The 13,030-nt window shown below is 44.0% G+C and overlaps 1 protein-coding gene across 2 annotated transcripts in view; it reads right to left on the minus strand.

Moving 5' to 3' along the window:
* The window catches only part of GSR (glutathione-disulfide reductase), a 44,419-nt gene extending 35,900 nt beyond the window's left edge, over window positions 1-8,519 (minus strand). For both annotated transcript variants that reach the window (XM_073798627.1, XM_019921444.3), the window contains exon 1: window positions 8,206-8,519. In XM_073798627.1, coding sequence (XP_073654728.1) covers window positions 8,206-8,502 — 297 coding nt within the window. In that variant the 5' untranslated portion in view covers window positions 8,503-8,519. The remainder of the gene's footprint in view (window positions 1-8,205) is intronic.
* Between the last annotated feature and the right edge of the window lie 4,511 nt (window positions 8,520-13,030).

Below are 13,030 nucleotides of genomic sequence, written 5' to 3' on the forward strand. Positions count from 1 at the left end.
TAGATGTATTTTTTATTGAATGACATCACTTCTATGTGGAATCTAAGAATTACAACAAACTAATGAATACAACAAAAAAGAAGCAGACTCATAGGTATAGAGAACAAACTAGTAGTTACCAGCGGGGAGGGAGAGGGGGGAACATAGGGGGAGGGAAGTGGGAGGTACAAACTCCTGGGTGTAAGATAGGCTCAAGGATGTATTGTACAACATGGGGAATAGAGCCAATATTTTGTAATAACTGTAAATGGAAAGTAATTTTTTTTAATGATATAAAAATTTAAAAATGAAAAAATAAGACACTAAATTTCAATAATAAAGATTCACATTCATAAAAATACTTTATGTGCAAGCAAAAATGTTCACTTAACAAAAGAAAATCATTATATCAATACTTTGCAGTTTACACGGCTTGTCACTATTTTTTTTAATAGATCTTTATTGGAGTATAATTGCTTCACAATACTGCATTAGTTTCTGTTGCACACCAAAGTGAATCAGCCGTATGCATACATATGTCCCCATATCCCCTCCCTCTTAACCCTCCTTCCCACCCTCCCTTACCCACCCCTCTAGGTCATCGCAAAGCACCGAGCTGATCTCCCTGTGCTATGCTGCTGCTTCCCACTATCCAACTATTTTACATTCGGTAGTGTATATATGTCGATGCTACTCTCACTTGGTCCCAGCTTCCCCCTCCCACCTCGTGTCCTCAAGTCCATTCTCTATGTCTACATCTTTATTCCTGCTCTGCAACGAGGTTCATCAGTACCAGTTGTTTTTTTTTTTAGATTCCATATATATGTGTTAGAATACGGTATTTGTTTTTCTCTGACTTACTTCACTCTGTATGACAGACTCTAGATCCATCCACCTCGCTACAAATAACTCAATTTCATTTCTTTTTACAGCTGAGTAGTATTCCGTTATATATATGTACCACATCTGCTTTATCCATTCATCTGTTGATGGACATTTAGGTTGGTTCCATGTCCTGGCTACTGTAAATAGTGCTGCAATGAACACTGTGGTACATGACTCTTTTTGAATTATGGTTTTCTCAGGGTATACGCCCAGTAGTGGGATTGTTGGGTCATATGGTACTTCTATTTTCAGTTTAAGGAACCTCCGTGTTTTCCATAGTGGCTGTATCAATTTACATTCCCACCAATAGTGCAGGAAGGTTCCCTTTTCACCACACCCTTTCTAACATTTATTGTTTCTAGATTTTTTTATAGTATCCATTCTGATAGTGTGAGGTGATATCTCATTGTAGTTCTGATTTTCATTTCTCTAATAATAAGTGATGTTGAGCATCTTTTCATGCGCCTCTTGGCCATCTGTATGTCTTCCTTGGTGAAATGTCTATTTAGGTCTTCTGCCCATTTTTTCATTGGATTGTTTATTTTTTTGATGATGAGCTGTTTGTATATTTTGGAGATTAATCCTTTGTCTGTTGGTTCATTTGCAAATATTTTCTCCCATTTTGAGGGTTGTCTTTTTGTCTTTTTTATGGTTTCCTTTGCTGTGCAAAAGCTTTTAAGTTTAATTAAGTCCTATTTGTTTATTTTTGTTTTTATTTCCGTTACTCTAGGAAGTGGGTCAAAAAAGATCTTGCTGTGGTTTATGTCAAAGAGTGTTTTTCCTATGTTTTCCCCTAAGAGTTTTATAGTGTCTCGTCCTACATTTAGGTCTTTAATCCATTTTGAGTTTATTTTTGTGTATGGTGTTAGGAAGTGTTCTAATTTCATTCTTTTACATGTAGCTGTCCATAAAAGCTGCTAAGAGGGTAGATCTTAAAAGTTCTCACAAGAAGAACTCGTAACTATGTATGGTGGCAGATGTTAACTACATTTAAGGTGGTGATCATTTCCCAATATATACAAATATCGAATTATTATGCGTACACCTCAAAGTAATAAAATGTTATATGTCAATTATACTGCAACTTAAAAAAAAAAGGTTTTGTCTGGTGATCAGTCCTTATTAGTAAGAACTGTATGCCTATACCACAAGAAGTGGGTCAGTCTTTGCCACAGAATCAGTACAGTCAGAAAGAACACTGGAACACATGCTCCTACAGGCCTGGGGCAAAGGGAATAGTAAGTCAGAAAGAACTTTTTCCTCAACCTGACTCTTCCCTTATCTACATGGGCAGAGAACTGAACCGCCCTGAATAGCAGAGACAAAGCTCCCAGAGGGCTCTAATTCACCTTGGCTTTGGGCCATCTGTGCATTTCCTTTTGGTTTGCACTTGATCATGAGAAGCATTATACCAGCAGACCTTGGAGATATTGCAGATTCAGTTCCAGACCACCAAAATAAAGTGAATATCGTAGGAGTCACACAATTTTTTTGGTTTCCCAGTGCATATAAAAGTTATGTTTAGGGACTTCCCTGGTGGCGCAGCGGTTAAGACTCCGCCTGCCGATGCAGGGGACACGGGTTCAACCTCTGGTCTGGGAAGATCCCACATGGCGCGGAGCAACTGGGCCCGTGAACCACAACTACTGAGCCTGCGCATCTGGAGCCTGTGCTCCGCAACAAGAGGCCGCAATAGTGAGAGGCCTGCGCACCGCGATGAAGAGTGGCCCCCGCTTGCCGCAACTGGAGAAAGCCCTCGCACAGAAATGAAGACCCAACACAGCCAAAATAAATTAATTAATTAATTAATAAAAAGTTTGAAATATTGCGAGAATTACAAAAATGTGACAAAGAGACACGAATGAGCAAATACTGTTGGAAAAATGGTGCCAACAGATGTGCTCACCGCAGGGTTGCTGCAAACCTGCAGTTTGTAAAAAAAAAAAAAAAAAAAAGCAGAACCTGCAAAGTGCTATAAGTTATGCCTATATTTACCTTTCTGGAGACTCCCAAAAACTGAACTTGAAAATTAACTCATGTATTTTTCTGCTCTGAGAAATTACTTAATCGCAGTAGGCACTAAAAGATTATTTTTAATTGAATCCTAGAAAAACAGATGATTTCTTTCAGTTTCCCTCTTTTAATGCCTAACCTAATACTATTATAATTTTTTGCCTGATCCAGAAAAATAAAGAGTAATTTAAGAGTGGAATCTGGGCCTTCCCTGGTGGCACAGTGGTTACGAATCTGCCTGCCAAGGCAGGGGACACAGGTTTGAGCCCTGGTCCGGGAAGATCCCACATGCCGCGGAGCAACTAAGCCCGTGCGCCACAACTACTGAGCCTGCGCTCTAGAGCCCATGAGCCACAACTACTGAGCCCACGTGCCACAACTACTGAAGCCCGCGTGCCTAGAGCCCGTGCTCCACAATAAGAGAAGCCACTGCAATGAGAAGCCTGCACACCGCAACGAAGAGTAGCCCCCGCTCACCACAACTATAGAAAGCCCGCGTGCAGCAATGAAGACCCAACACAGCCAAAAATTAAAAAAAAAAAAAAAAAGAGTGGAATCATGTTGGAGACTTCCCTGGCAGTCCAGTGGTTAAGACTCCATGCTTCCACTGCATGGTGCGCAGGTTTGATCCCTGGTCGGGGAACTAAGATCCCACATGCTACACGCAATGTGGCCAAAAAAAAAAAAAAAAGAGTGGAATGTTATTAGAGCTACACCTGCCTCTTGACCTAGTTTACCCAACAGAAGTTTAGTAGCAGTACTGGCTCTCATTGCTTATTTCACTCTGAACTTGAGGCGATCAGAATATGCCACCCCAAAACATGCTCCTTTGACATAAAAATTATTTTGAGGTGAAGACAATTAAGAAACAGCAGACACAGGAGGAACTCTGCTCTCCCCCTTTCTACCTAAAAGCAAAGGTTAAATTTCCCTTTATGAAGGTGTTTCCCACCCTTATCCTGTACCAGCAGCAGAAAAACCCTTATCACTGGAGATGGAAAGGTAGCACTGAGATGAATCTGCACAAAAAAACCTTATTAAAGTAACCCTTATCTTCCATTAGTTTCCCCCCATATATTTACCTTCCCACAATTTACCACCTCTAGAAGCCCAAGCCCCCTTTCCTTTGTCTAGTCACTTTTCCACAATTTGTCACCCTTTGTTAAGTTGGCATTAAGCTCCCAGGCCTAAGAGTTCCTTTTTTTCCCCACTTCTTTTCTGTGACACTCATGTGTGCATATGAAATAAACCTTTTCTCCCATAATCTGTCCATTTTCTGTTTAATTTGCAGGCCCCAGCTACTGAACATAAATGGGAAGAGAGAAAGTTTTTCCTCCCCTAACACAATACAGAGCAAAGTCATTTCATACCTGAGTTTCTTAACAGTTTAAAGTGATAAACTCCATCAAAGAAAAGTGAACTCTCAGGTACACCAACACAGGTCACTCATCTTGAAATTACCCGTTTGCTCGGAAGGGGCCTACTCCATTGTATCACAGAAGAGAAAAAAAAAAAGCATTCCGGAAAAGGAAAACTGAGGAGGAGTCAGGAGATCAAGGCAAACAGTCACACCATACAGACCCCCATGGAAGGCTCTTACTCCAGAAGCATGAAATTATGAAACCAGGAAATGAATGACTCTAGGCCCAAACTCATTACCATCTGATGCCCACAACTGTGCAGGGTTCTCCAGATTGATTCTAATGCTTCCATAGGGTTAAAGTCTTCACACAGTTCCTGCTCCCCATGAAACCCCCAGCGCTGAGCTGGGCTCAGGTACACCAGAATCAGAATGGGGCTCTTTAAAAATACACCTGCTGGAGCTTCACTCCAGACCTATTAGATCAGGAGCTGTGAAGTGGAGACCCACCTAGTAGATAAGTGCTTTTAAAGTAAATAATGACTGTTTCCTAAGAGGCAGAAGTAGGAAGGTTCCTCCCCTGTAGCTGAGAAGAATGCTTAAAAATGTTCATCAAATCATAAATTACTCCACACAATTACACAGAAGCCATGGTTTGGCTGTTAATTAGCACAGCTAATAACCTATGCTAATTCCATAGGTTATTCTACACTTGGTTTGTTTTCAATCACATTTTAATTGACATTCAATTTGCTCCTTGGTAAAAATGAGGGTCCAGGGCTGGAACAGTGCTTCTAAATTCCTATAAGGATTTGTGTAAGTTGGATCCTTAATGAAATGAAAGCAATGGGGCCCATGCTCCGTTTTTATAAAGCTAAAAGTATTCAATTTAAAGGACAGTCAGGACTTCCCTGGCAGTCCAGTGGTTAGGACTCTCTGCTTCCACTGCAGGGGACACAGGTTTGATACTGGTGGAGGAACTAAGATTCTGCAAGCTGCATGGCAGCCCCCCCCCCCCACAAAAAAGAGTTAAATAAATAAAGGGCTATCCCTTACTTGAAATTATAAGCTTCCTACTTTTAATCAAAAAATCGTTCTTGATGAAAATGATAGTGATAGAAGAATTTTTTTAATGATCATTACTCTAAAAAAAATTAAGTCAGCAAGCTTATGTAAGTGCTTCCTATTAAAAAAACAAACAAACAAAAAACAACTATAGTCAGACTGGATTAGTAGATCTCCAAAATCACTTCCAACTCCATCAGTCCATGAGTCTAAGTTTTCATGGAGGAACGCTAAAAACAAAAACTGGTATCCACAGCAACTTAAAAATTTTACCAAGCTTTAGAATTAACATGCATTAATTAGCATTTAGGAAAACAAAAAAAACCTGGTTGGAGAGTCAACAGTAAAGAAACTTCTGACTTTCCCAAGGGACATTTCTCAATAGTATCTCCAGTACAAAGCCACTTTTATCGTGTCACTCTCCTGCTCAGAACCCTTCCACAGTTCACTGTGCTTCCAGAAACTCTACCTTTTTACTACCACCTGACCATCAGCTTTATAGGAGACGCCCTCTGCTCCAGTCAATTTTTTTTTTTTTTTTTTTTGCGGTACGCGGGCCTCTCACCGCTGTTGGCCTCTCCCGCTGCTGAGCACAGGCTCCGGACGCGCAGGCTCAGCGGCCATGGCTCACGGGCCCAGCCGCTCCGCGGCACGTGGGATCCTCCCGGACCGGGTCACGAACCCACGTCCCCTGCATCGGCAGGCGGACTCTCAACCACTGTGCCACCAGGGAAGCCCTCCAGTCAAATTCGATTACACAACATACCTTGCTTCTGTGCCTCTGCCCCTGACCTACCCTGTCAAAAAATGATATTCATCCAGTTCAAGTTCACAAAGATACTATCTCCATCCCAAAACTATCCAATGTGCCCAAGCAGAAGTGATAATTACACTCTTCTCTCAACTACCGTAACAGCAATTAACATAGACCGCCTCACTCTGGGGTTGACTGTCTACATTTTGCTTCCCCCCACCTTATCGCGAATTCCTTGAGGGAAGGGACCTTTGTCTTACAAATGTTGGTATCACCCTTTTATCTCAACCAGCCCCAATCCAAATACTTAGCACTTAGATTACGATAAGTGAAGACAGCAACAAATGAAACATGCTTCAGAATGCCTCGATTTTCCCTAACACCTGTTTGGAAATCACTGCACTAAGAAGTTTATTAATGCATCTGTGGATAACCCAGATAACTAGAATACGGAGACAAATCTAAACAGGTCTTATCAGTCGGTTTTATCTTCTCTGATATTCTAAGGCATACTACATCTTTCCTTGAATTCAAAACCAAAAGGCAGTTTGAGAAGAGCCCAAATGGAATGAAATAAAAATATTAAATAGGGGATTTACCCCAAGAGATCAATGCTTACTAAAAAATAAAAGTTGCTGCAGCATAATGAGATAAGCAAGGCCAGGCACTCCATAAGGAAGCAGTAAATGGTTGACTCCTAAGCTGTCCTTTACTTGCTCTCGGAAGTAGTTGATCTCTTAAAGCATTTCACGTTTCTAACAGGAACCTAAAAATGGGGTCAGCCCCTTCTTGATCAATACCAGTGGAACCAGGCAACCATGAAGGCTGCCACAAGCTGATTATGACACACATGGCGAAGGAGGAAAACAGAAAAGTAGAGAGGGACAAAGATGAGTAGTTATCAAGTGTTGTCACCAGTTGCCCGGGGGGCCTCTTAGTGACACCCCTCCATCTGCTTTCTGCAGAGCCAGACTTCTCCTAAGAGTCTGTCTAGACTAAGGTGTCAAGGTGCAAGTTGATAATTAAGAGGGATTTTTCCTTTCCTCGTTCCCACTTCCGTTTTGAACTTAAAAAGTGAGCACGGGACACTGGAGACAGCCCTTTCACAGCTGTTAATTTTGAGTTTCATTCACATACGGTTATTGAGCAAGCTCTTTGTTAAGGCGATGAGAGTTTGCAAACATATGAACCCATTTCTGCCCTTAAGGAGTTCCCAGTGTAGTGTAATTTAAGCATCCCTCTCCAAAGGAACTTCGAGAACTCCATGCCCAAGCCCAGGTTACACTCGGATACATTTTAATACTAACAGCAAGTACCTCGCCCAAGTCTTGTGACAGAAGAGCCCACACCAATAACTTGGGAACTAAACTTATTTTTTAAAGTAATAGTTCCTCAATCGCAGGATTTACAACCCTCTTTTGGGGGGAGGTAGTTTTAAAATCCCTCCAAAACAAAACAAAAGGTCTGTAAAGTCATTTAACGATAAATCCTACATCAATGTCAACTGTAGTTGGTGATTCTCAACCTTGGCTGCAATTAAGAATCACCCAAAGCCGAGGCTGCACCCAGGCAGCAGAATTTTTTCAACTCCTCAGGTGATTCCAATGTGCAGGCAACAGTGAGAACCGCTGCTGTAAATTCTGCCCTTGAAACTGAAGGGAGAGGACCGGGATCCTAATTCAGTGACACGGGCTCCATCCTCCCTTCCCCTCTCCCCACAGAGACTCAGACCAGCTGCAACTATTCTAGATGCAGTTTTATGTTTCATCGATCTGGTGATGAGATCGAGCATGGAACCCTTCCACCTTGAGGAGTGAGGATGCAGGAAAGTTATGTTAGATTTCACCAGCTCCGGCCAGCGTTATTATGATACCTGCGCTGGAACAGACACAGGCTCAGCTTCGGGGTCTGCGGAAAAGCCCCTTTACACTTGTCTCATCAAACCCCGCTGGGATCCTAACTCCGACCCGCGTGGGAAAGCGGACAGCGCAGGGCTGGGGGCCCATCCTCAGGGAGTCGGGGGAGGTCGCACTAGGCAAGGGCACAGGCTGTTCCTGCAGAGAGAGGATGAGACAAAGCGGGACGGCGGGACGCGGCGCTGCAGGAACCCAGGCATGAAGAGAAGCGCCGGGAGCGAGCGGGTACTCACGCAAGTGCCGCCCAGCTTGTGGCTCTCCACCACGGCGGCCCGGGCGCCCAGCTCGGCCGCCCGGCGCGCGCTGGCCAACCCGCCCGAGCCGCCCCCGATCACCAGGTAGTCGTAGCAGGCCGCGACGCCTGCGGCGGGCGGCGGGCACGAAGACTGCGGCCCCTGCCTAAACGCCATGGCGCGGGAGAAGGCGCAGGCAGCCCGGGCCCAAGGTGGCGCGTAGCCGGAGAAGGTGCGCGCCGCCTGCCTCCAGCCGAGCCCCTCGCTCGCGCTCAGAGTCCGGGCCGGCAGGGCCATGCACGCGGAAGTGCGCGCCGCGGGGTTGCGGCCCGTGGGCGGGCCCGGGGAAGGAGGAGGGCGCGCGGGGGCCGGCGCAGCCTCACGGTGACTAAGCACTCAGCCGGCGCGCGGCGGCGTTGGGGGCTGGCGATGGGGCTACCCGGCTTGGCCGGACCGGGGCAGGGGGAGTCGACCCACTCCGTCCCGCTGTGCGCGAGCCAGCCCGCCCTGCTCCAAGGGAGGGTCTCTCTTCTGGGAACTCTCCGCTTCCGTCTTCACCCCAGCATCTGGGTCCCCGCGCCCGAGTGGCCTCAGCCGAATGTAGGTTTCTGAAGGCTGATGGGGCGAGGAAGGATGAACGCCCCCTTTTGTTTCCCCAGCCTTTTCTGAGCGCGCCCTTTGGGAGTTGCCAGTGGCGCCGACTTCTCCAGGAAGGGAGACTTGCCCACCATCATTTTGAGGGTGATGTTTCTCAAGGTTTGATCCGCAGACCACCTGATCTCTGGGCCCTAACCCAGATCTACTAAATCGGACCCTCTGGAGCAGGACCCCAGCAATCTACATTTTAAACACCCCCCACCCCGGCTTTCAGCACATTTAATTTGGGAGGCTTTGGAACAAATGTTTTTGTGTTCCACAGATGAAGCATAAAGATAGCGTAGAGGTGGAGACACAAAAGCATTTTCCTCCCAAGCTGTAGAGACTGGGGTGTCATTTTAGAATATCTGGAGCAACCAATTGCACAACAAAATAGTAAATCAGTCAGTTTGTGTGGCTGACGCCCATCACCCACAAGGCTGTGAGCACTGGAGGCAAAGGAGTAAAGGTCCGGGTCTCAGAAGCTAGGCCCAGCTCGCTGAAGGGGAGGGGGACCAACCGCACGCCAGTTAGAATGGTATCCAGTTATTTTTTTAGGTTTTTTGTTTGTTTTGTTTTCCTGATTAAAAAGTAATAGAGGGAAAAAAGGGAAAGATCCTCCTTCCACTAGGCTGCCATGTAATAAATGTAGACTAAACAAGAGTTAGAAAAATCATCACTTTACAACTATCATAGTGATCACTGTCATTAAACATCAGTGAATGTTAAAACCACTGGGTGAAAGTTTGATGAGGAAAAGGTTGTTTACAGTCAGACTATGTCCCCACAGATTGCTTATTGATCACAAAGGGGAAAATGGTGGCTTTACGGTGGGCCACACACCACCTTATCCAAGTGGTCAAAGGTGAATATTGCTGGGAATGAGACAGCTGTCATCGTGTGCCTGGTTTTGCGATGCAGTAAGAAGTATACAACTTCACTTACGTAATATTCCTGCTAAAAATCCATAACCTGAGTCTGTTCGTGAGGTAACACTCAGGAAAAGCTACATTGAGGGAAATTTTCAAATAACTGGCCTGTACTCCTTAAAAGCTGTCAATGCCTTGAAAACAAAACAAGGCTTCAACTTCCCTGGTGGTGCAGTGGTTAAGAATCCGCCTGCCAATTCAGGGGACACGGGTTCGAGCCCTGGCCTAGGAAGATCCCATGTGCCGCGGAGCAGCTAAGCCCGTGTGCCACAACTACTGAGCCTGAGCTCTAGAGCCCGCAAGCCACAACTACTGAAGCCCGCATGCCTAGAGCCAGTGCTCCGCAACAAGAGAAGCCACCGCAGTGAGAAGGCGGCGCACTACAACAAAGAATAGCCCCTGCTCGCGGCAACTAGAGAAACCCCGCACGCAGCAACGAAGACCCAACACAGCCAAGAATAAATAAATAAATTTTTTAAAACTTAAAAAAAAAAAACGAGGCTAAGGAACTATTCCAGGTTAAAGAAGATTGAAGAATTATGAGAATGAAAGGCAAGGTTTGATCCTGAATGGGATTCTGCATGGGGAAATCTTCCTATAAAGGATGATTGGTGAAATTTGAATATGGCCTGTATAACATATAATGATACTACATCAATGTTAAGTTTCCTGAGTTTGAGAATTGTACTGTGGCTAAATAAGAGAATATCCTTTTTCTTAAGAAATATGCACAAGTATCTAGGAGTAAAGAGTCTGAGTCAGAGAAACTTGGTTTCACATCCCCCCACAGGTGCTGTCATAGTCACTTAATTCCTCTGAGAGTCAGTTTCTTCGCGCGAAGTAGGAAGGCTGACAAAAAGGAGACAGGCTTGTCAAACAAGAATAGCTTACAGTGGAGGAAGTAAGCGGATCAGTGCTGACCAGCTGAACTGTCGGCAACTTAAAGGGGATAATGGGAGGTGGGTGGAGTCCTGGAAAGCCTTGCTAGTAGCCAGGGTAAGGTGTTTAGACATTACTCCAGAGGCAATAAGGAGTCTCTGGAGATTTCTCAGGGGCGTCTTTCCCTGGAAATAGATGAAATGGATTGGAAATGGTGAAACTGGCAGTGTAGGAGGCAAAGGTAATAGGTGGCAGTATTGAGAACAGGCAGGAAGAAACAGATTGGACAGACATAAGGAAGTGAAATTGACAGGGTATGAGTCAAAGATGACAAGTCTTGAATCAGGAGATACGGAAGGACAATGATGCCATAAAGCAAACATAAAGAAGATGAAAGGAGGTCTACGTCTCTGCTAGTTTTAACAGAGGAAAGAACTTTTCATCAACATTTTCATTAAATACATAATCCCATGCAATATGTTGAAACCAAAGGTTCATAAGGTATTATTTGGGACTATAATATTTTACATTCATGTAAATGTTTTTCCTCTTTGAACTTCTGACTTAGGTTGGAAGGGGAACGGGTAGCCATATCCCCAACACTTGAAGACTTCAGACTGTATCTAAACTTTCTCTTCTTCAAGCAAAGAAATATCAGCTAAAGTAAAAATTTAGTCAATGTAGTTAATAAGAGGTAGTTTCAGGATATTAAATGCTGAGAATGAAAATCGACTAAGTTATCATTCAAGTGTGCAGTCTTATGACGTCATTATAAACTAGCATGATTTGTGAGGGACAGCAGAGCCCCAAGGGATTATTTCACATTTTAATAATTCCATCATTAAATTTTTCTTTTGAACACTATACAAATTTAGGTGATTTCCACAAATACACTGAAATATTTGTCAAAACAATAAGCCAACGATTAGTATAGATTGAACTAAGCACTGTCCTTAAGAACTTTATTAGGCACGATGCTAAGAGCTTTCTGTTACCCCCTCCTCAACCCAAGAAATAAATACTATTATTACCCTCATTTTGTAAATAGACTAAGGCTCAAAGAGAGTAAATGACTTAATAACTTGTATTAGATTACACAGCTGGTGAATGGCAGAGCTGGGATTCAAATCCTGGAGGCCTGACTCTGAAGCCTATTCTGTTAACCATTACTGGAAAGAAACCATCAAAGATATTGTCCTATGGTGAAAATACAAGATCCAAGATTTTTTTTTTAATGGTATTTTTTGAAGGAGAAAATGTTGAACATCACTTATTTCATTTAAAAAATTGTCGCCTCTGGGCTTCCCTGGTGCACCATGGTTGGTAGTCCGCCTGCCGGTGCAGGGGACACGGGTTCGTGCCCCAGTCCAGGAGGATCCCACATGCCGTGGAGCGGCTGGGCCCGTGGGCCATGGCCGCTGGGCCTGGGCGTCCGGAGCCTGTGCTCTGCAGCGGGAGAGGCCGCAGCGGTGAGAGGCCGCGTACGGCAAAAAAAAAAAAAAAAAAATTGTAGCCTGTCTCCCTCTGCATTTTTTTAAATATTTACATGATGCAAATGCCACACACTGTTCTAGATCCTTTAATATTTTATTCATTTATTTATTTTAAAATTTTTTGGCTGCATTGGGTCTTTGTTACTGCACCCCGGCTTTTCTCTAGTTGCGGCGAGCGGGGGCTACTCTTCATTGCGGTGCGTGGGCTTCTTATTGCGGTGGCTTCTCTTGTTGCGGAGCACAGGGTCTAGGCACGTGGGCTTCAGTAGTTGCGGCTCGCGGGCTCTAGAGCGCAGGCTCAGTAGTTGTGGCGCACAGGCTTAGTTGCTCTATGGCATGTGGGATCTTCCCAGACCAGGACTCAAACCCATGTCCCCTGCATTGGCAGGCGGATTCTTAGCCACTGAGCCACCAGGAAAGTCCCTCGCTCTGCATTTTTTCCTAAACTGTAATTTATAGGAAATGTATTCATGTCTCATAAGTAACTCACTGATATTACAACTCTGTTCTTTTAAGGTTACAGGTCAAGAGCTATTATGTTAGAAGGAAGGTGGAAATGGTACTTTTATAGAAGTACTTTTATAGATTGTTTACAGCCGATCTGCGAAGTCTGTACAGGAAACAGTAATACATAAAGAAGCTTGCACATCTAGGTTGCTCAATGAAATGTATTTCTCATGACGCATATATGCAAATAATTTCAGTCATTTATAAGAAGGATAAATATAATACGAGAAAAGGAATTAAATAAAGATTACTAAATTGCAGTTTCATTGTTTAATATTGAGGCAACGAATAAACACTGAAAAGACAGACAACAATAATTATAACTGAATGTGAGATTAACAAAAAGCAAATTTTACAATAAGAGGAAGGAATCTTTCCAAG

This window comes from Tursiops truncatus, chromosome 21 (assembly GCF_011762595.2).
Source record: "Tursiops truncatus isolate mTurTru1 chromosome 21, mTurTru1.mat.Y, whole genome shotgun sequence".
NCBI lineage: Eukaryota > Metazoa > Chordata > Mammalia > Artiodactyla > Delphinidae > Tursiops > Tursiops truncatus.